The sequence below is a fragment of the Setaria viridis genome, chromosome 8 (assembly GCF_005286985.2).
Source record: "Setaria viridis chromosome 8, Setaria_viridis_v4.0, whole genome shotgun sequence".
Taxonomy (NCBI): Eukaryota; Viridiplantae; Streptophyta; class Magnoliopsida; order Poales; family Poaceae; genus Setaria; species Setaria viridis.
The window spans coordinates 9,357,298-9,380,843 of record NC_048270.2 but is presented as its reverse complement, the minus strand read 5'-3'; the positions used below and the strand labels follow the sequence as shown (position 1 = coordinate 9,380,843).

Here is a 23,546-nt window from a genome sequence, read left to right as displayed (position 1 = left end):
TAAGCGGAAGCTAAACGTAGGGGTTGGACGTCCTTGGTGAGGCCAGCCAAGACATCAGTGATCCCTTTCCTCGCCGTCCGAGGAGGGATCCCACTCAACCGTCCAACCCGGAGGGAGCTGGGGCGGCCAAGTGCCAACAGGGACAAGCTCAGGAGCGGCGACTTCACCTAAAAACAAAGCCACAAACAAGGCTGATCTACTAAGCTCAACAAGACTTAACCGACTGGGAGTAAAACTACTCCACCACTTCTAGACATGCAAGGCTCTTTGGCTGAGGGGTTTGCTTGCGAAAAGCACTAAGTAGATCCTTATTTTCAAAGTTTTAGCTCAGATTCTAGGTTCATTAACCGGTCTAAGTTGGCAACTTACTCTAAGCAACAAAGATCCAACCAAAGGTATATAAACATCATCAAGACCATGTCATCATCAGATTCCTTTATTACTCAGTGTAGCATAGAGATCAAGCAGTCTCAAATTGTGAGAGGCAGACGAATCGATTCGAGTTCTTTAACCATGCATGGTGAACCTAACCTCATGACATCCGCGCACCACCAAGGGTCGCTTCCTATGTCGGCGTTCATCAATTCCCTAACCCGTGTCGGGCCCATTTCCTTTGGTGCAAGGTTCCACAGACCCAGCCTCTGGTGTTCTGTGACCACACTTGCAACCACGTGCGGTCGAAGGGAAACTCCATTCCAAGGACAATGGGGCGACCGCTCACGTCTAGGTTCAATCCGGTACTAGGCTTCCCCATACCATACTGAGTATGAGGTTAGTACTTTCAAACACTTGATCACGAACACCACCACTATCGGGCCTTAACAGATTCCATAGACATACGGGGCGATCAGCCGACCACCAAAAGTTAACCAGAACCCTGCCCCGTCCATGGTCCTTATAGTTGTAATAGAAGGAGAAACAACCAACTCCTATAACTCGCGAGTGACAGGAAATCACTCGACTTTTACCGTTTCCTATTTAAGCATAGCAACTACTCGGTCCAACAACTAGTGTTCAGATCAAGGAACTATGCCATGCATCTACGGTTGCAAACGACTCCTATACGTAAAGGCACAAACATGATGAAGAAGGCATGCGCAAGTTTGGGAAACTGGGGTTCATGCTCCGGGGCTTGCCTTCAAGCGAGGAGGAAGGGAACTGGTCTTCTGCTGGGGCGGCTTCGGCTTCTGGAAGAGGTAGCTCAGCTACAGCTCCGTCTTCTGGCACCGGGTACAGCTCGTAGACGCCGTCAGCGAGATGCAGCTCTACACGAACACAAAGCAGGAGTTAGCACTTAGGCGGTTATTTCAACAGCAACACTTGCAAGTTAAAGCTCGGACACTGGTAGCAAAGCTACAGAAAAGGTGGGGAAGTGTACTTGGGTTGGTGGAGAGCAAGATAAAAGGGTCGGATGGAAAGAAACTTATGATCTGACCCTTAGACTAGAGGAATAGATGTGCTGGGGGTCCTCAGACTTAGCGCAGAGAAGTCCCTGATTTATACACATATACCCCTCGGGTCAAGGAAAAGGATACAACCGAGTCCTCGGGCGAGGTGGAAAAGGGTCGGCGAAACAGACAGGGTCGGACGAGACGGAGAAAGGGGTCGGACGAACAGACAGGGTCGGGCGAGGTGGAAAAAGGGTCGGGCGAACAGACAGGGTCGGGCGAGGCGGAAAAAGGGTCGGGCGGACAGACAGGGTCGGGTGAGGCGGAACGGGGGTCGGGCGGACAGACAGGGTCGGGCGAGGTGGAACAGGGGTCGGTAACTTACCTTTGGTTTATAGGTGAAGTTTGGGGTCGGGAAGGAGCAGACTTGGGCGGAAGGACTGAAGCACTAAGACTTGGGCAGCGGCGATGTCCGGCGGTGCTCCGGCGGCGGCGGTGCTTCTTGTGGACAACAAGCAAGCTCTAGCACAGCGCGGAGGAGCAAGCGACTGGGTGGATTGGGAAAAGCGGGTGTTGAGCGGAGAGGAGAGTTCCTCAGGAACTTAGGTGGCAGCGCTTGAGCACGAAACAGAGGAACGGCGGTAAGGCAGCGATGGCGAAGGGGACTCCGGTGGGACTCTGGCATTCCCTTTTATAGCTGCGCGGAAGAGAGAGGGTTGGAGCAGCACGAAGACCGAGAAGAAAAGAGGGAGTGCACTGCCATGGCGGCGATTGAGCAACGATGGGCGGCGGAGCAAGACTTCGGGGATGACACCTTCGGCCATTGGGCACCGGAGACAGGGCGGCGCAGGCGCGATTTTGCCGGTGGTTGCGATTTGGCGGAGGCGGGCATCGTCGTGCGGCGGATTGAGGGGTGTGACAGGGGGAACGGCGCTAGAAGCGAGGTTGCACAGGCGATAAGACAGGCGGGCTGCGGCTGCGCGGGCGAGCGCGAAGCAGCGGTCTGTCGGGGCGCAGCTCTGGTAAGGCGGAAAAGGAGCTGTCGCGGCCGAGGTCGGGGTTGGCGAAGGAGGAATCGTCGCGTAGTGTATCTAGGGCGGCGCGACTGGGGAGAGGCGGCGGAAAAGCCGGGAGGCATCGGGCCTTGCAGCTGGGGGTCCGGCGAGGTGATGATGGGCGCGAGCTGCGAGGCGCTGCAGAAAGGGTTGCAGAGGGGCTTCCGCTGCGATTGGGGAAGAGGGCGCGGGAATCCATTCGGTCGCAGCCGGCGACGGGGCGGAGCGGCGGGGGTCGGAGGAGTTGAGCCACGCGGCGGAGAAGCTCTGAAGGAGTGCAGGCCGCTCGAGTGCGTCTGTCTCGGGGGATCTGGGAAAAGATTTGCGGGTCCACCGGTCAGTCTCGGTTTGTCCTCTACTCAAGATTGAGAAGGGCACTGCCTTGGGGAACTCAGAAGGGACCGACGGGGTGGGTTGGGGGTCTGTAGGGGTCGGAGCTGGGAGCCGATGGAGAGGGGTCGGGTTCTCAGGGGTCGGGACCGGAACTGGAGGTTGAGCACTTAAACTCGGCGAAGCTGAGTCAGCGGGGTTAGGGACTCGGATTAAGATTAACTCGAAAGATTTGGGGTCGGTCGTCACAAAGTGGCACCTTCCCGGGAAGAAACTAAAACAAACACCCTTTATTTCATGTTTCCTGCATGGCAAACTTTTCACAACACGAAAAGAGAGCCAAGTACTCTAAAAAGAGAAACTTCTTTTGAGCATTACACTAGAAAGTACACGGCCATCACGACCTAAAAGAAAAAGTTCTACAAGGATGAAGGGAGCTCCGCGGTGCAGGAACGTGAGGTTCCGCGCTATGGAGATGGGGAAGTCCATGAGCGCGGAGCACCGCTCAAGGACATGCATCGCTGCAGTCCAAGAGGAGGCCGGGGGCTGCAGTGCAGGGCTATTCTTGAAGATCTGCCTAGCAGAGGCCCCGCAAGCATCCCCCAATTCCATCTCAGGACCGGCTCAGTGGCCTCCCAGAGAAGGAGGATGTCAAGCTAGCAAAGCAGTAGAGCAGTCCTGTCAGATGTGCCCTTGCTGTTAGGCAAACCCAGGGAAGTGCCGAGCCAGCTCACATTGGAGCAGCAACATCCACAGGAGCCCTAGAAAGGGTTCCTATGGGAGGTTGCCCACGTAGCTCTGGCTGGGCATCCAGCTAGGAGGCCTTCCTCAATAACGAGGCGGCCGAGAGGTAGGCGTCGATGGATGCGTACCGCACCTACTTCCGGGACTGTCTCATCGCGGTCGCGGGTGGCGGCCTTTGTCGGCTTCTGCACCCTTCTGGGTGGCCTACCTCGTTAGTGAGGCAGCATGGGAGTTGCCCCAGGGGCAACAGAACCCATAGGCAACCCTGCGATGGATCCAGGGAGGGCCACCCGTGAGGTTACCCAGCCACATACCTCCCCTCCTTTCAACTCAACTCTACTATGCTGGGTTGGAGGGTATACAGACCTGAGGGTCTGCACACCACACCCCTGCTCGTCGGTAATCTGCCGCTCCTTCGCCTCTGCTCCTAGAGCACTATGACTCCCCGGGGTCGTGACGCCCCTTCAACTCAACTCTCCTATGCTAAGGGGGGCTGCACATCGCAGCAGCCTCCCTTTCGGTTTCCTCACCAGGTGAGGCGGTGTGAGAAAGATGAGGTCTAGGGGCAAAACCACCAGATACCCCAAGAAGAACTTGATGAACTATGAGCTCCATGGCTATGGTGGATAGCAAGAAGGGCAACCCTAGCAGCTATTTATAGATGGGGGAAGCCACGCTACCTGATAAGTCCGCCCTGTTCATGAGGCAATCGTTTGCCCAAGAGCAGCGCATGGACCGACGGACCGAAGGCCGCTCTGACATAAGGTCGCCAGGTGCCACTCCCCCTCAAAAGGAGTGCAAGGCGGAGCCAACAGGGTGGTGCTTCTGCTTGCGACACAAAAACCGTAGCAAGCAATGCAAGCAAGGTTGGCGCAACACGTGTGCATCCTCGACAGGATGTGCTAGCGTGGGGCCATTAGGAACCGCCACATAGCCAGGAAGTTCCCCACAGGGACAAAGGAAAGGCAAAATCTGAATGAAGGAACAAAAGCTAAATCTGGAAGCCAAAAGTAGATGTCTGATTTATTACAAAATTGGGAGGCACAACACAGTACCCCAAAAGTTCAGGTGCCACACTCAGGCAAGGCCAACACTAAAGAAGGACAAGACAAATAAATAAAACTAAGAGGACGACGGGCCTGCTGGGGGCTGCTGGCGTGCGGCAACCACTGACGAGCCATCGGAAGTCCCGCCCACGGAAGTTGCAGGAGCATCATCTGGATCTTCGCCTTCCTCGCCGTCGCCCACTCATCATCAGGAGTCGGAGCGAAATGGCCCACCATCTCAGCGGCCAAGTCGCGGACGGTGGCACGTGTTACCTCTTCCTCCTCAGCAGTCAGGCCGTCACGCAATGCCTCCACAGGCAGATTGGGTAGCTGAGTCTTCAGGCATGCGAGGATGTGCTCCGCAACGCCCTACGTCAGGTCGCACGCCCCTTGCAGCGCGGCCGCATCCACAGCTTATCGAAACACCACCAGGTGCTCCGCCAGCCCGGTGAAGGCGGGAAGAAGATGTTCCGGTCCACGGTCAACCAACAAGCTAGGCAAAGGGAACCAATCCTGACCTCCGTCCGAGAGTACGTCGCAAAGGCAAAGGTTGATGGCGCGGAAACCCTCGGTGGCCTCCTGATAGGAAGACCAGAGGCGCTGGAGCTCCTCCGGGAAGCTGTGTGAAAGGGAGAGCACGCTGGTGACCTTTGCCTCAGCCTCCGTTGCGTGTTTCAAGGCCACCTCCCAGGCGCTCTCGGCCTCCCTGACCTACCGCTAGGCATCGAGGAGCTGGGCATTGATGGCATCCTTGATGGCACGGATTCTAGCGGCCGACGTCAGGCGCTCTGCTTGGACCGCCACGTTGGCCTCTGCCCGCACCGCTACTACTTGCTCATGCATGGCAGCGGCCTCAGCCGCCTACTGGGCCATCTCGCATTCACAGTGGTCCAACGATTGCACGCGGGGCTCCATGCTTCACGCAAGGATGTCAAGCTCGTCGGCCCGATGAGCCGGCTGCTCCTCCCACTCCAGGGTGGCCGCACAGGCAGCTTCCACCGCCTGGCAATGTTCCTCCTCCCGGCACTGAAGTTGGTCAAAGTGCTTCAGTAGCTCGAGCTCGTGGGCTAGCACCGCCGCCTCCGACGAGTTGAGGAGCCGCTCACACGTGGCATCCGCCTCTTCGCGCGCAGCTAGGTCTGCCTCCCAGAGAAGGGCCTATTCCTCGCGGCGAGCGAGAGCGAACACCTAAAAGAGCAGCTCCTGCTCACGTTCCTAAAGCGCCCACGCATGCTCCTCAGAGGGCGCCCCACCAAGACCCGCCAATACTCGCTGGATGTTCTCAAGGGCCGCCTCCAAGGCGCGTCACACCCTGGGCAGGATGGCAGCCGCATCTTCTTCGCTGCCGGCATCTGGGGCAGACGACACTCCTGTCGAGGCCGTAGCCACGCCAGCCAGCTCCATCAGTGTTGGGTCCCCTACCACCGCTACCACAACAGTCGGGTCAGCGGTCGTCACCACCACCGGGGCCACCACCACCGGGGCCACCATTATCAGAATGTTGGGGGCCCTCATGGCCGCCGCCTCCACTCCGGCATCACCTCCACCTGAGGCGAGGGGCGGGACAGAAGCAGGGGTGGATCCGTTCGCATGTTCGGTGGTGTCCGGGGCCCCGCCAGCAGGAACCACGAGACCCAACAAGCTTGCGACACGCGGACAAGGTGAAGGCTGGTGGGGCCTGCCATAGTCATCCACGGTCGTAGGGGCCCCACCTGCAGAGGACTGCGGTCCGGCGAGAGGAAGACCCTCCATGGGAGAGATCCGCCGGGAGGCGAAGACAATGGTGCCCTACTGCCGGCCTCACTAGGAGGAGCTTGCCCCAGCGAACCACTTGTGCTCCTGGAGAAAGATCACATCAAAAAAGGGGGAAAGGATGCGAAGGTCAAACCTGCGTCTGGGCCTCATGTAGATCCACCGAGATGCCAAGGCCGTCATAGTCTTCCCTGCCCTGGGAGGGGAGGATGGCTGGTGGACGCACCTGCTGGTCTACCCACCATCGTAGATGACGTCCTTTACCCCAGGGCAGGCAGAGCTTGCAGAGGAGAGAGTGGTGGCAACGATGACGATGAGGAAGAACTTGTCGGGACTGGGGAACGGGGCCGCCGACGCTTCCCCTCCCCTCTAGGAGCCACCGCCCATGATGACCCGCTCGCTCCCCCCTCGATGTGGATGCTTCCGGAAGGGCGCGCGCGAAGCACATCGAATCTGCGCGTGTCGGTCTTCGGAAGTGTCGCGAGGAAAGCATGGCGCCCCTGGTCCTCACACAAGGGCACGACACCCCCCGATAGGATCCCCGTCACCGGATCCCACACTTCCTCGATCAGCACCAACAGCTCCAAAATCTCCACCTCGGTGAGGTTCGTGCCCACCCGCCGCTGTGTGCGGGTCATGTCGTCGACACTGGTGTAGAACCACGCCAGGCAGACCCGCGCGCGTAGAGGGGCGAGACGGCAGTGGAGGAAGTCCACCACCACCATGGTTGATGTAAGCCCAGCCTATCGCAGCTAAACAATCCGGTCCAGCACTGGCTACCATCTTTTTCCAAGGACCAGCAGGGCAGACCAGATGTTGGCGACGATGATCGGAGGAGAGGCCGGGAGGCAGAGGCACTGGTGGGGCATGATGACGTTCATGTGCAGCCACCGCCACTTCCAATCCTCCCACTTGTCGCGGAGGATCATGGTGATGTACTCCCCATCGTGCGTGGCTCGGAGCTTGAAGAAGCACGCCCCCACCACACGAGGAGCGCTGCCGGCCGGTGTGGACATTGGAGGTAGAAGAAGTGGCGGAAGAGCTCGATGGAAGGCCACACACCGACGAACATGTCGCACAGATGGGTGAAGATGGCTAGTGTGAGGACGGCGTTGGGCGTGTGGTGCACTAGATGCACCTGGTACTCCTCCAACACACGGAGGAAGAAGGTGGAGAACGGGGGAATGAGCCTGCAGAAGAAGAAGAAGGGGAGGAACATGACCACATCCCTTGGCTCGTTAGGAGTTGCCGACTCCGTCGCCCCGCGGATCGTCGCGCTACCATCTGGCCGTACCGGAGGCAGTATCGCCCAGACCCTCTCCAGGGCATCCACAGTCGTAATCGTGGAGCACGTGAGGTGGGCAACCTGAGGGTCGCGCTGCGACAACGGAGGCGTGCGGTGGCTAGAGCGATCACTCCTAGCCATGGCGGTGAGCATAGGAGCAAGCGAAAGGATTGCGGAAGACAAGGCGAGGAGTCAAGGAAGATGACAAGTGGAGAAGGAAGCCCTAAAGCTCATGCGGCCTTATAAGGCAACAGGCGTGGTGCTTCGACTTCGAGAAAAGGCCGTCGAAAAATGAGCGCAGAAGGGAGCCCGGAATCTAGGAAAATTCCAACTGAAACCCAAGCGTTTTGCGCACAAGGAGAAGACGAAGCGACGAGAGGCAACCCCTTTCCTTCTTCTGGACCCTACGCGCAATGAGAGGTGGTCCAGCCCAGGGCCAAGGGCTGCTGTCAGCGCCAGGGGAACGGGGGTACCCCGAGAAGGCACTTGCAAGTAGGGCCCACCTATAAGAAGAGCTCTCCACCATGCAGAGCCCAATTAAGGAGATGGGTCTAGAAATCCAAAGCTTAGGAAGGGCCCAGGAAATACTACCTCTACATTATGGGACCCATTGAAGGCCCACGCAAAGGGAGCGGGATGCAACCGAGAGGGCCTCCCGGGAAGCCACCTGGGAAAGCTTGCTTCCAAGCTAAGTAAGCAATGGCGCATCCTAGCGAAGGAAAGGAGCGACAGTCGAGGTAGGTTGTCAACAGGCGCCCCGTCCCCGTAAAAAATCATCGTTATGGTTGATGGGACATGCCTGGATGCCTCGTGGACTGACGGCCTCACCTGTCCCGTCCAACAGGCAGTGGACGCCGCCCTTTGTCGAGAGCGCCCACCTGGCTCACGGCTACCCTATGCTAGAAGGGTGGGCCCACTACGCGGACTCGAGAAGCTACAGAAGCCTCCCAGGAACTCTGCTAGGAGGTGAGGCCACCTCACTGACTCGGGAAGAGGTGAAAGCCTCCCAGGAAGGATCCCGGGAGCCAGATTCATCACCCCTATCCCAAGATGGTGAGTCTGGACCGAGAGAAGCAAGAATTACCAAAGTAAAATGGTAAAATATAGTGATTACCATACATAGGACTTCGATGGGGTGCTCCGACGCCGTGCGTACCAAGGCAAGAAGGTGTCAGGGAAAGTGGATGGCGCGTCAGGAAAACTGTAGCAAGGTGGTGGCCGCCGCATTCACATGCGCAATGTAAAGGGATGGATTGGGATGCAAGGCTCGCCCCAACCACTCCCTCCTCAGGCCTGGCCTATAAAAGGCTAGCTCTTGGACAAATAAGAGAGACAACTCTAGTACAACACAACACACAGGATGTAAGGTATTACACTTCGAAGCGGTATGAACCTGTCTAAAAACTCTCTTAGCAAAATCATACGCTAACTCCCCTAAACGTCTCTCGAATCCCTGCGCACGAACTAACCCTAGGCCGGATCTCTAAAAGGTGTCCCTCTGGATCCCCGCTCTCGGTGCTTGACCACGCGTCATTATATCATCTAACTAATCAATCATCAGCTTGTTCGCTTCAGCTTTATCAGCCAGCTTATCAGCCACCGAACAGTGTTTTTCTCTCACAACAAATCAATCGTTTCAGCTTTTCAGCTGGCTCATAAGGGGGTGTTTGGATACACCCCTAAACTTTAGTACCTGTCACATCGGATGTTTGGATACTAATTAGGAGTATTAAATATAGTCTAATTACAAAACTAATTACACAGATGGAGTCTAATTCGCGAGACGAATCTATTAAGCCTAATTAGTCCATGATTTGACAATGTGGTGCTACAGTAACCATTTGCTAATGATGGATTAATTAGGCTTAATAGATTCATCTCGTGAATTAGTATAGGGGTTCTGCAGTTAGTTTTATAATTAGCTCATGTTTAGTCCTAATTAGCGTCCGAACATCCGATGTGACCCTCCTAAAGTTTAGTACCTCGATCCAAACACCCTCTAAGTCGAGCCGAACAGGCTACATAATCTTTTCTATCCAAACACCCTCTAAGTCGAGCCGAACAGGCTACATAATCTTTTCTTTTTGATCGGTTTTATTTTGCAATCCTAATCGCAACACGTCAGATCGCCACGTATGAGCATATGACATGGTACATCTAACGCAACGCCTTTCCACCTCACACGTGCGGCGCGACGACTCCTTCTGCGTGGGACCCACGAGAGCAGGCCTTCATCTGCTCCGTTTTCTTTCGTCTCCACTGGCCCCCCCAGCCTGAGTCCCGCCGGGAGCGCGCACAGACGAAGAGAGCTCAGAAGATCGATCGATCGATCGCTCGCTCGCTCGTTGGGGATTCGCCCTAGGAGAAGGTCAGATTAACACCTCCCGCTCCCTCCAATCCTGCATTCGCGCCCCGATCGATCCAGGATCCGGTTTGACCCACAGATTCGCCCCTTCCTCCTCTTCCTGTTCGTCGCGGCATTTTCTAAACGGATTGTGCCCGCCTCTCCTGGGGTATGGCTTTTCGCCTCCGGCCCATGGGATTTGGGCGGGGAACCGGTGTTTTGCCACCCCCGAAATTTCGCATGGGATCGTTTATGTGTTGTCTGCTAACATACTGGTGCGCGTGGCCTGTCGCTGGGATCTCTGTCTTTAGTCGCCCCATCTTCTTCCTTGCGTGTCGTTGGATCGGCGGCTGCTTTGTTCTTACCTCGCCGTTGTGGTTGTACGCGCACGACTCCCGTTCTGCTTCCACTGAAGCGAAGCGGCCCAACTTGGGGACTGTTATGTTGTAGTCGTCTTCCCAGCCTTTTGATCCACCTTTAATTTTAGTATTAGTAGGAAGCCGTTGCGTGCTTGGATGGACTGTTTATTTTGTTCTTTCATTTCTGCGACCAATCAAGTCCAAATGTTTCCTGCACGAACATGGTAGATTTTTTTATACTGATACAGTAATACATACTCTATCCGTTTCAAATTGTAGGTTGATGTTTGTGTGCATATAGACCTACACTATATTTGCATACAAACATCTGTGCACCTAGAAAAGCCAAAACGACCTACAATTTGGGACGGAGGGAGTAGGAACTAAAAGTGAACCATGTTAATCCAATTGTCTGACACTCAACCCTGAGGCTTCACCTGGCGTAAGCAATATCGTGAATTGTGATTTTGTGCCAATAGTTATTCCTCAACATTCCTCAACATTTCTGGTTGATTCCAATTATTAATACTTTTTTTTTTCTGAATGGGACACTGCCTAGCGCCTAGTGCCTATTGTCTTTATACAAAATTGCTTGATCTACGTAGGGTTCAGAACACACCTTATGACCTTTCTGAAATTTGATTCCGTGTTTTTGTAATGTAAAATCATTTATTTTTCCTCAAAATTGCTTGATCTACGTAGGGTTCAGAACACACCTTAATTCTGTTTGCTTCTACCAAATAAAATATTTGGCCTATGTTCACTCCATCAGTGTGTACCAAAGTATTGTATTTCTCTGATTGAAAGTAAAATAATTGTGATGAAGCTGAGATATCAATCTACCAAGGTGCTTTGATCTAAAGTTTGAAGAATTATCGATTTGACCAAAGCATAGCCCTTTTGACATTATATTTGTTCAGTGTTGCTTCACATATTACCCTGGATATATGAGAGGTATTCCAACATCAGCAGTTTGTTTCTATCCTGAACATAACATGCTGATGCATTTTCATAGCAGATTTCCACCTTTTGCCTTTTTGTGTCACCTGAAATATCTGCAAATCTTCATGCTCTGCAACTTTTAAATTCCACTGTTTGTAAACTACTTTTGTTAATATTTATATACACTTGAGATTATTTACATACATGAATTTTGATCTCTTCATAGGGCTAGCCCAAAAAAGTAAGAAACATGGTAGAAAATGGCACGGATGAGCAACCAAAAGGGGTGTCTCGGAATTGTCCCCCAGCTCATATGAATGGTGATGAGGTGAGTTATTCCTTCCTATATTCATGTAAAGCTGCTACCACTTCACATTATTCTTATTTTGTGAAAATTATATGTTCTAATCAGTCACAACTGTTTTATTCATTAAAAATCGAATCTTCATTTCATGTCAGTAGAGGATGCTTAATTTTATTTGTATTGATGGATGATCAATCTATGCATACAACTGTGTATGATATTTAACCCATATCATTAAAATTAAGGTACTAACTCACAATTTGAATGATTCTTTCAACCACTTGTAAAAAAAGCTATAACTACTATTCATCCCTATTCCTGAGTTATTTATATCTTCCGTTATATTTTAGGTTCTAATGGGTATTCTTTGATGTTAGGAAAAGGTGTATCCTGGACAACTTCCAGTGTTGACCTGGGAACACAAGCTAACTCATGTTAGACATGATTTGCCATCATTCAGGCTTACATGGAGAGAGACAAGGCAGCTGGTACTTCTTCTATGTTACATAGATCCTAGTCTTCCATTCTACTAGTCGCCACTTAATCTTCATTTCATCATTTCAGGCTGGTATTGGTCTTCGTCTTGGTCGACATATCCTTGAAGAAACTTCAAAAGGACGAGTATGTTTAATTATTTCACATGTTTTCGAATAGAAGATTATCACGTGGAAAACTGATATATTCCACATGCTTCAAATTTCATGTGGATACTATCTAAGTGCTAGCTTTGTTAGTTTTCTACAGGTTTCTGTTATTGATCCTATGAAAAAGCGAATTGCAAAATCCGGTCAGGGTGTTCCACTTGGTGGCATTGGGTATACCTTCTTCCCTTTGAGTAATTTGTTTTTTTCTGTAAATGTTGGGTGTACATTCACCATACATTTTGATAACATTGTCCCGTAAACATATTTCACTAGCTTTGGGGGTGCTATATTGCTTGACACTGCAAATGATCTTGCTAGATCCTCTAAATCCACTTATGTAAAATAAACACTGTACTAGCCTGTAAAGTCTCAACCTAGTTCTGCTTTCTTTACCAGGAGAATATCTTTTGTGCTTGCTCTAAAAATCTTTCCCATTTGTTCAATGAAGTTTATGTATCTTCTGATTGTTGGAACTGTAGTGCAGGAAGTATTGGAAGAAGCTACACAGGTGACTTCCAACGTTGGCAATTGTTTCCAGGAACTTGTGAGGACAAACCTGTACTGGCTAATCAATTTTCTGTAAGTTTTTAGTTTTCCTCACTATTTTTTTGGCCGCTAAATGTCTTCTAATTGTATCTAATGATTCTTGGAATTTGAGATACTCTTTTCTAATACATTGCACGTGTACTGCTGATGCACCAGATAAGTCCTTAAGTATATCATATATTTGAATCTTTAAGAAATGGAAAGAACTGTAATTTAATGAATAATGGGTGTGCATTGATGCTTTCTCAAACTCTTATGTGCTTGATTCAGCCATTGTTAGTTGATTAGAATGCTGATAAGATACCTTTAAATACAAGATTTGCCTTGCCTGATACTTGTGTACAATTTGTTGCCCTTTTAGGCCTTCATTTCCCACCAAGATGGTCGAAAATATTCCACAGTGTTGCATCCTGGGAAACCAGATTTGCCAAAGTAAGTACATTGATGTGTACTCCATGGGTTTTTAATATAACAATAGCATTTTTATTTCTTTTGAGTACTAGAAAAATTCCTTAGAACTTTTTAAATGCAGAGGAAGTGAGATTTCAGGAATTGGATCCTGGGACTGGAATATGAGTGGACAACACTCTACTTATCATGCTCTTTACCCTAGGGCCTGGACAGTATATGATGGTATTACAGTAATTGCAGAATTCTCTTTTGGTTAAATACTATTCTTTTGTCTGATTTTGGATTTTGCTTGTTAGGAGAACCTGATCCGGAGCTCAATATAGTATGCCGTCAGATTTCTCCAATTATTCCACACAATTATCAACAGAGCAGCTATCCAGCTGCAGTATTCACTTTCACAGTAATACTACATTCATGAAATTCCTTCAGTATACTGTTTACTTGTTCTCAACTTTATTATGTAGCTGTCCACCTTAATATCCATGTCCAAAAATTTCAGGTAACTAATTCAGGACATACAGCTGCTGATGTGACTTTGCTTTTTACATGGGCTGTAAGTTCCAATCATGACTTCTGTTTTCCTAGAAGAAAATTCAATAGCTTTTATGATTACTGAAGACTTACATTTGCCTCTCTGTTCTCTGAATGTTCACAATTTGCCTACTCAGAACTCTGTTGGTGGAAAATCTGAGCTCACGGGATACCATTCCAACTCCAGTATGATGTAAAGAAAACATAAGTAGATATTGCTTAGTTTATTTTCCAGCTTTTCTTGAATAAATTTTTGGGTTTATATATTTTTCTATCCTAATGGATGACAGAGAAAAGGATGGCGTTCATGGCATACTGTTACATCACAGGTAACTAATAGTTTGAATTTATCTTAAGATATCTGGTGTCTCCTAGGAGTTGGAATAAAATGATATAAACTAAACTCGGCCATCAGCAATTTTCTAAATATATTTCATGTCATGTACTTGAAAGCAGAACAGCAGATGGTCAACCACCTGTAACTTTCGCGATAGCTGCACAGGAGAAAGAGGATATTCATATCTCTGAATGTCCCTGCTTCCTAATATCTGGGAACTCTGATGGATTCACAGCAAAAGATATGTGGAATTCTGTGAAAGAGGTTAGTTGAAACTGGAAGCACCCTATACATTTCCTATTGCAAGGAAAGAGAACGACAAGCCTCCAGTCGCATTTGTGCGATGAATTTTACATTCCTGAAACATTATTGCATTAGTTAAGCGATCATCTCTATGGAGCTGCACATGCAGCTTACCTTGTTGAATTGATTTGTTATCAGGAAGTGCATTCTTGTGTCAGTCTTTCAAAAGTCGTCTATTTCTGAGTTTTTCACGTTTTTTGTCAAACACATAGGAGACAAAGTAGAAGCAGAGTTTTAAATTGTATGCGCCCTTCTAGTTTCTAGATTTGAGTTTCTCACTTGTTCTGTAGAATATCTAAATGACCAAACAACTCAAATATTCCAAACTGCTGAAAAGTGGAAATGTTGAAACTTAGCAGTTAGCACATATATTCAATATTAATGTTTGTACCAGCCTATCATGGAATATTGCATGTTTTGGACGAAGCTCAATGTGAACAGCCTGGAAGTTGTTTCTCAGACAGTATACAGGTTGAATAGGTGTTTTCTTAATGCTGTGCACAACTGTAAAGATTGCAATCTTTACTAATGAGTTGTACCTAAAATTGGGATGCAAAATTTCTGATGCAAAGATATTTCATTTTCCAGTCAGAAAATTTCATCTTAGATTTAGCTTTATGCTTGTCTGCACTCTGATTAAAGTGAAGTCAAATACCCTGCAATAGGTTTAGCTCAGGTCTAGTCTATCACACCATATATTGCTTCTATTTAATTTCAAATATTCTATGAATTGATCAAATTTGATCCCCAGAAAGTATAATAGTAGTATGTAGCTGACAACTTCCTTTCCATCATGGCAGCATGGATCTTTTGATCATCTTGATCCCATCAAAACTTCAATGTGCTCCAAGCCAGGATCATCAATAGGGGCAGCTATTGCCGCTTCTCTTAAGATTGCTCCCAAGGCAACCCAGGATGTTTCATTTTCACTTGCATGGGCTTGTCCTGAAGTGAAGTTCTCCAGTGGGAAAACATATCATAGGTTAGAGCAGCAGTAATTTTTTTTCCATAATAAATGAGTAAAAGAGTAAAGCAACTGAAACGACATTCCATGTTTTGCAGGCGTTACACCAAGTTTTATGGCACAGATGTTGATGCAGCAGCAAGCCTTGCTCATGATGCTATTCTTGGTATGGTCCAATTCCTCACTAGAACATTCTATTGAATATACTGCTTTTGCTCTTGAGTTTACACTGTAGAATAAAAAGGGGCTAGTGTTGCATGAAGTCAGTATGGGTCTGAAATATTGTAACGACTGGCTGGTTTAGGGTCTTAGCGACAAATTATTTTCACCTTCTACTTAATAACTGCAGAATAGTACCAAATATTTGATTTAAAATATTTGAAAAGAATGAAAATAACATATCCTTGTTCAAGCTTTGTTATTAACTAGCAGCTGATAGTACCATTTAATGAGCTTTATCCTGTGGATATGGTTCCATGTACCTTTGTTACTGGTGTGAGACTGAACTGTTCAATGGGGAATTCCTTCTGATTGGAATACCTATAGTTGTTTCTGACTTCATTTGTGTACTTAATAACTATTAGAACATACTACCTGGGAGAGGCAGATTGAGGACTGGCAGGATCCTATTTTGCAAGACGAGAGGTTTCCTGCATGGTATGTTCTAGCATCTATAATTTATCTACCTAGTATCCTAGTACACATTATGTGGGTCTACTAAGCACTGATTTATTGCTTGAGCTATCTTCAACAGGTATCCAGTTACGCTATTCAATGAACTATATTATCTTAACGCTGGAGGAACTATATGGACAGGTATGCACATTTCTTCATCTTTTCTAGCTGAAGTCAACTAGCTTTCTTGAGAATTAACACAGATACACCTTTTCAGATGGATTGCCACCAATTCAAAGCTTGACAGCAATTGGTGGTAAAAAATTTTCTCTTGACATGTTAAACGATGATGATGTCAATGAGATGATCCAACAGAATAATACTGCTTCTGACATTCTTCATCGAATGGCATCAATACTTGAGAGGATGCATGCATCTATTGCATCGAATTCTGCTATAGGAACAACTTTGCTCCATGGCGAAGAGAACATTGGGCAATTTCTGTACCTTGAGGGCATTGAGTATTATATGTGGAACACATATGATGTCCACTTTTATGCATCATTTTCACTGGTCATGTTATTTCCAAAACTTCAAATTAGCGTTCAGAGAGACTTTGCCGCTGCTGTCATGATGCATGATCCTGAAAAGCTCAGGATCTTGCATGATGGGAAATGGGCTGCAAGAAAAGTTCTCGGTGCTGTTCCTCATGATCTTGGGTTATATGACCCGTGGTTCAAAGTGAATGCGTATACACTCTATAATACTGATCGATGGAAAGATTTGAATCCAAAGTTTGTGCTGCAAGTTTATAGAGATGTTGTGGCCACAGGGGATAAATCCTTTGCCCGAGCTGTTTGGCCGTCAGTTTATATGGCAATGGCATATATGGAGCAATTTGACAAGGATAAAGATGGGATGATTGAAAATGAGAATTTCCCAGATCAAACATATGATGTGTGGTCAATGGCTGGTATAAGTGCATACTGCGGTGGTCTTTGGGTGGCTGCTCTTCAGGCTGCATCAGCCTTGGCACGGGAAGTTGGTGACGAAGCTTCTGAAAAGCTTTTTTGGGACAAATATGAGAAGGCCAAGTCTGTGTATAGCAAGTTATGGAATGGTTCTTACTTCAATTATGATGATGGTGACAACAAAGTGAGCACATCTATCCAAGCAGATCAATTGGCTGGGCAGTGGTATACATCGCGAATCTGTTAACTGCAAGCTTTGATTTTTCTTCTTAATATAATGATACGCAGCTCTCCTGCGTGTTCAAGAAAAAAAAAGCTTTGTTAATTCTTTTTGAGTTTTGATATGATTTCTAGTTAAACAAATAGATGAAAATTTTTCCCTTTATACATTACATGGCATAACTTACTACAGACAACGCAATACTTATTTGGTTAGTTACTTCTAACACTGGGTTCTAGGATTAACACTACATTATATAAGACAGCATTGTATGCAACACAAAATCCGGTAGCAGATTTCATATACTGAAATAGCACAAACTGCTATTATATGACATTGATGTTTGTTTAATGTCATCATGTAACTCTATTATATGCAACATATAACTGCTACCAGATTTTATTTTAATCATCCATCACCATACAAGTAAACATTTGTCGGCTTCTAGGATTAACATGAGTTATGACGATGTGCTTTCCCAGTTGTGTTGAGATTGATACCTGACTACAAACAACACTTATTTGGTTTTGCCCACAATTTTCTGAGATGCATTTTTGTGCTCCATTCCTTACTCTTATGCGTTAGTGTAAAACCAATGTGAAAAATCAACTCCCTTTTATCATTGCTAGTAGCATCTTTTGAAATGTTTATGGTTAAAACGTTCTGCTCTTGCCATCACATCCAAATATTTTTTTAGTGGTTATCATGTACATAAGGGTTAATAAACAGAAATATTTAAGTTGAATAAATCATACAGTAGTAGAGTACTTATGATGTACCAGTTTGGCATCTGAGTAATGGTGCTCCAGGTTCAGTGGTAGATGGTGGGTATAAACTCAAAATATGTGCTTATCATTAATACATCCATGCTGGTTTTCCATCACAGAAGTGTGAATGTTGGTTCCATGGTGTTTTTAAATCAAACAGCCTAAAGCAGTTCAGCTAGACCTACCCTATTCTTTAATGAACTTGTTGTTTGTCTTTTTCCAGGTACGCCAAAGCGTGTGGTCTCTTCCCAATTGTTGACAAGGATAAGGCACAAAGTGCATTAGAAAAGATATATTCTTTCAACGTGATGAAGTTTAAGGATGGTACAAGGGGAGCGATGAATGGGATGTGGCCAGATGGCACACTGGACATGTCTGCAATGCAGTCTAGGGAGATATGGCCAGGTGTGACATATGCACTAGCTGCGACCATGATTCAAGAAGGCATGGTAGAGCAGGGGTTTAAGACAGCTGAAGGGATCTATCATGCTGCCTGGTCTCCAGAAGGACTTGGGTGAGTTTTGACACTTGCGTTTTCCTTGCTATGTGTTTGAATGTCGGCATGTGGCATAATTATCTGAGATTAAAAGAAATTCTGAACTTGTGAAACCATTGAGACAAATTTAATGACAATGGTGGAAACTATCAATTCTTGCTAATTGCTGTCTTTTCAACTTCTCTTCTATTCTTTTAGCTAGCCATGTAGGTAATGTTAATGCTTCAACTGAGAAATCACTTATAAGATAGAGATTAACAATGAATCTTGTTACTTGAAACATAAACTAGGATGATGACTACATGCTGAAGTGGTTCATGTGAATAGCTGCTAGATTTCAGTTCTAGGAAGCTGATTCGTGTTTTGTACTTTTGCTTCACGAATCCTCCATATTCTAGAACCAGAACCTAAGTTAATTGATTAATGGTACTTGTGCTCATATGATAAATTTCTTCTGATGAACATGTGCTTCCTAATTATATAACTTGAAGAAGAGTTACCATGTATTTTTCCATAATGAGTTCTGCTATATGTATAACCTAGTTGTAGAACTCCTTTACAACCAAGACATCAAATTGCTCAAATCACTTCAATGTTGTTTGTCTTGTTAATAAATTATTTCCCATTGATGCTATAACTGCTAAGGACCAATGCATATCGATTTGAACTATTCAAAAATTCTTCACATATACAGTTGATATTATTGCTAGATGTTCACAAACATGGCAGTTTACTTTGTACTTTGATGTACTGGATGTATAATGGAAGTTGTGAAAAACTAATAACTTAGCACAGAAAAGAATATTTTGATGATATAGAATTATGTCATGCAGCCTTAATTATGTCATTAATTAAATCTGACAATTTGAGTTCCTCAGATACTCATTCCAAACTCCTGAAGCTTGGAACAATGACGACGAGTACCGGTCCCTGTGCTACATGCGTCCGCTTGCCATATGGGCAATACAGTGGGCATTGTCCAACCCGAAGCTCCACAACACTCCTCAGACAGATATAGCCCAGGATTCTTTCCCCAAGACCCAGATCTCTTACACACGAATTGCGAAGCTCCTGCAGTTGCCTGAAGATGAATCGTCAAAGAGCTTCGTTAGAGTGGTGTATGAGATTATCCAAAACAGGTTTTGGTCCTGATCTGAAACAGGTCAGAGCCCCAGATGCCTGAAAGTATAGAAGGTCCAAACAATTCAAACATTCGTAGGTGTGATTGTTGATTGTGAACATCGTCGCTGTTGCTCTGGAACATTCGTATATAATTGGTGGTGATAAATATATGGAATATGGCTACCGAGAGGGCAATAATGGTAAATATTTTGTTGAGTTCTTTTTCCAAATTCAATCTCGCGTGGTCGTTTGACACCAGAAAGGAAAAATGGACAGGGTTTGCTAGGTAAGAAGATGTTGAAAGCTGTGTTCGATGGTAAGGCCTCTTATGCTTGCATAATTTTCTAGCATGCGTAGGGTACAAGAAGCGTGATTCTGCATTAGTGCTGGTGTGGTGTTAAGGCCCGTTTGGATCCCGTGTGTTTGGATGCTAATTAGGAGAACAAAATATGAGCTAACTGTCTAATTGCATAAGTTATGAGTAAGCTCATGACAACTAGTTTTGCAAATAGATAATACTCCATCCGTTCCAAATTGTAGGTCGTTTTGACTTTTTTTAGTTCATAGATATTATTATGTATTGTAGCTTTTGTCGACTCGATCAAAATGCATATGTAGAATGTCCGATTTGGAACTCGAATGAGAGAGTTATGACATCGGGAAGATTTGCACCTAGGAAAACCGGTCAGATCGGTTTACTGATTTCTCGGGACGGTCAGACTGGTTTGGTCTGTGTAGTCCGAGTTAGGAGTTGCATATTTACACGGGATTTGTTAGGGTTTTGACTCCAATGGGGTAAGGTCTCCCCACCCTATAATATAAAGGGTCACGGCCGATTGAGAGTGTCCAATCAATCACAAATAAATCTATCTTTTATCTTTTACCTTTTTTCCTCTTTACTCTACTTTTCTAACCCTATGTGTTGTTCTTCTCTTGTCTCCATGGCACGAGGAGGTGTTCTACCTCTTTACCCAACTTTTCTAACCCTATGTGTTGTTCTTCTCTTGTCTCCATGGCATGAGGAGGTGTTCTAGTTGGCTTGTCGAGCCTAGAACAACCTAAGGTGCGCCTGCCCCGACGGGATTCCTCCCGGGCGGGCGCTCGTTGGATCCTCGCCGGGCTCGCCAGTGAGACCGGCCTACCGTACCGGTCTGACCGGCTTGCGCAGAGGAGCTACAAGAAGTCCTTCTACGCGTCGCACGTTCGAGTGCGTTCGTGTGTTGGCCCGATTTTAACGCTAACAAATAGTCAAAAAAAAAATTCATTTCCATGCCGTGGAGGAATCGTGCTGCTGATTTTGGTAGGCCCAAAACCATGTGCAAGGACTCCATCAAGACTCGAACCAGCAGGAAACAGGTGGACGTGTGCTACTGATTTTTCGCAGGCGGGCCTCAACAAGACTTGAACCAGTAAGAAACGGACGAGCTCTTACTGGGGCGATTGTGCCAACTGTGGCTCAGAGGTTTGAGATCGAGGAAACTCTGCTGTCCTTGCTTCCCATGGGACACGCTAGTTTTCTCTTGATTTCACCAGATGAGATCACGGCTTCAAGAATCCTCAACGATGGAAGACCTATCCCAGTTCCCCCGGGCGTCTGCATGTTACGCGATGGTCGCGAATCATGAGGTCCTCGGCGGCATCGCTACCTGCAGTCGTGGAGGTGCAACTCAAAGGAATACCAGCGCACGCATGGGACGCGGAGACGGCGACGCAGCTTCTCAATGACTGCTGCCTTCTCCACGACGTCCATCCAGTGACTGCCACCCAACGAGAGTTTTTCCGTCTCACGGCCTGGTGCTCCAATCCAGATCGCATTCCCCCATTAATCAACATGGAAATTCCTGAAGTTGCTGTGCCGAGCTTGGGAGAGCAGTACATCCAGCGTTCTCTTTCTTATCCCGTGCAAATATCGGTGAGAGTTCTCGACAGCTCCCCATCGGCGGACCCACCCAACCCACCCCCTCCTGAAGCTAACAAAGGTCACCGTTGCCGCCGCTGGCAAAGACGGTCGGCGGCTTCTCCTACGACGGCAGCGGCGGAAGGCGGATCGATGACGACGGCAGGGGTCCACCGCGTCTCTGTGCACGCACGGTTGGGCCCAGCCACCTCGGGGTGCAACAACAACACCGAACGAGGAGTCACCTTGGATACCGCGCTGGGTGTGATGGCCCCTGCGCTCGAGGTCACTACGGCGGCGGGCGCTTCGGGTTCCTGCCAGCGCATTAACTCCACAACGACCGGTGCTGATCCGGTTCGCCCACCACTTAATCAAGGAATGGAGCAAGCCAACGATCCATTTTTGCCTCAGGGCCACCTTGCCGATACAGCAACTCAACCTGTCTGCCTAGCTGCATCTTGGGATGGACATTGTTTCAGCACCACTGAAGATTCACCTGGAGGCGATGGGTCCGACTTGATCCCGGCTCATAACTCAACTCCTACTGAGTCTGTGTCTCCTGCTCCGGCAACCACTACGCGACTAGCTCCCCCCGACGTGGAGCCGTCCTTACAGATCCCTGAGACGGCGACCTTCCCCTCCGGCTTGGCGTCACCCGATCTCCTGGGAGTTGAGTCCGTGCCAGCCTTCCCTACGCACTTGACTTCGCCTGGGGACCAGGGCATTGCCCAGCCATGCAGCCAGGGCTTCGTTCCACCCGCGAGGGTTCTCCCTGACAACCTCATCGTCTACTCAAGGAGGCCAAGAAGGATGCAAGGTCCATCAACACCATCTCCGGCTACAGAGTTCATTGATCGGGTCACTAAGAAAGTGGACTCGCTTGTACATGTCCCGACCATTGCGAAAAGAAGGAAGAGGACCGTCTATCCAATGAGTCTGCCGCGACGCAGCCGCCGCATTGCCAAACTTCCCCCTGAAACAGACAAAGCATCGGCATCAACTGCTTGCAGGAAACTGGGTCTAACTGATGACGAGGGCAGGATTTCTAATGAGGACCTTGATCGGTATGCCAAACTATATGATCACCTCCTATGTCGTGACCATGTGGTTGCACTTTCGGCCTTGTTTGGCTGGGATGCACCTCCTGAGGGACATGCTCGTGCTACTGATGTTACTATCACATTGTACTGATGGACCTTGTTTTTTCGGTCATGATTAAAATCTCTGTCTTAATGGATAGATCAAGCATCTTGATTTGGAACGTTCGTGGTCTCAATGACAAGGCTAGGCGTGATAACCTCCGAAAGGTCGTGGATGATTCAAAGCCAGTGGTCGTCTGTATCCAGGAGACCAAGTTAGCACATATATCTGAGAGAGACGTCTTATCTGTTTTGGGTCAAGACTTCACTCAGTTCGTGTTCTTGCCTGCACAACAGACAAGGGGAGGGATTTTGGTTGCTTGGCGAGAAGGATCATTTGTGGTAGACCATCACCACGTTCACCGCCATTCTGTATCTGTCTTACTCAGTGGGGGAGGTGATGATCCTTCCTGGTGGCTTACTGGAGTTTATGGCCCCCAAAGTGATGCTGACAAGGTTGCCTTCCTTGATGAACTTCGGGAAGTCCGGGCAAGGTGCCCCGGACCTTGGATGTTGGCCGGTGATTTCAACATGATATATTGTTCAGAAGATAAGAATAATGAGAATGTCAACCGTGCCATGATGGGTAGATTCCGTCGATTTGTGAATGATTTAGAGTTAAAAGAGATCCCACTTCTTGGAAGAAGGTACACCTGGTCCAACGAAAGAGAGTCGCCTACTCTGGTCAAGTTAGATCGTGTGCTCTGTACCAATGATTGGGAGGATATTTTCCCTGAGACCCTGCTACAAAGCCATGCTACAGAATGTCGGATCATTGCCCCTTGGTGCTAGGCCTTAGAGAAGGAGTTTTGGGGAAGAAACGATTCCACTTTGAGAGTTTCTGGACCAAACTTCCGGATTTCCATGAGATGGTACAACAGTCATGGGAGGGGCATGTGAATTGCTGCTGTCCCCTTGAGAGAGTATCGATCAAACTAAAGCGACTCACTAGAGCTTTGCAGTCATGGAGCCAAAAACAGATTGGGAACATTAAAGCGCAACTTGCTCTTGCTCGAGACATACTACACCGCCCG

General features: G+C 47.9%; 1 protein-coding gene across 3 annotated transcripts; it reads left to right on the top strand.

Moving 5' to 3' along the window:
• The first annotated feature begins 9,807 nt into the window (after positions 1-9,807).
• Positions 9,808-19,681, top strand: LOC117833142 (uncharacterized). 3 transcript variants are annotated; one of them, XM_034712543.2, is made up of 20 exons: positions 9,808-9,968; positions 11,472-11,573; positions 11,927-12,037; positions 12,114-12,170; positions 12,294-12,364; positions 12,673-12,772; positions 13,101-13,171; positions 13,272-13,372; positions 13,447-13,550; positions 13,650-13,703; positions 13,819-13,874; positions 13,972-14,010; positions 14,138-14,282; positions 15,122-15,303; positions 15,384-15,451; positions 15,870-15,942; positions 16,040-16,101; positions 16,178-17,096; positions 18,082-18,372; positions 19,233-19,681. In XM_034712543.2, exons 2-20 carry the CDS (start codon positions 11,496-11,498, stop codon positions 19,504-19,506), a joined length of 2,856 nt encoding a protein of 951 aa, XP_034568434.1. In that variant the 5' UTR covers positions 9,808-9,968; positions 11,472-11,495; the 3' UTR covers positions 19,507-19,681. The 3 variants fall into 3 exon arrangements, with proteins under 3 accessions (XP_034568434.1, XP_034568433.1, XP_034568439.1); XM_034712542.2 differs by having other exon boundaries at positions 14,135-14,282; XM_034712548.2 differs by lacking the exon at positions 19,233-19,681 and having other exon boundaries at positions 14,135-14,282; positions 16,178-17,055; positions 18,082-18,268.
• Positions 19,682-23,546: the final 3,865 nt, after the last annotated feature.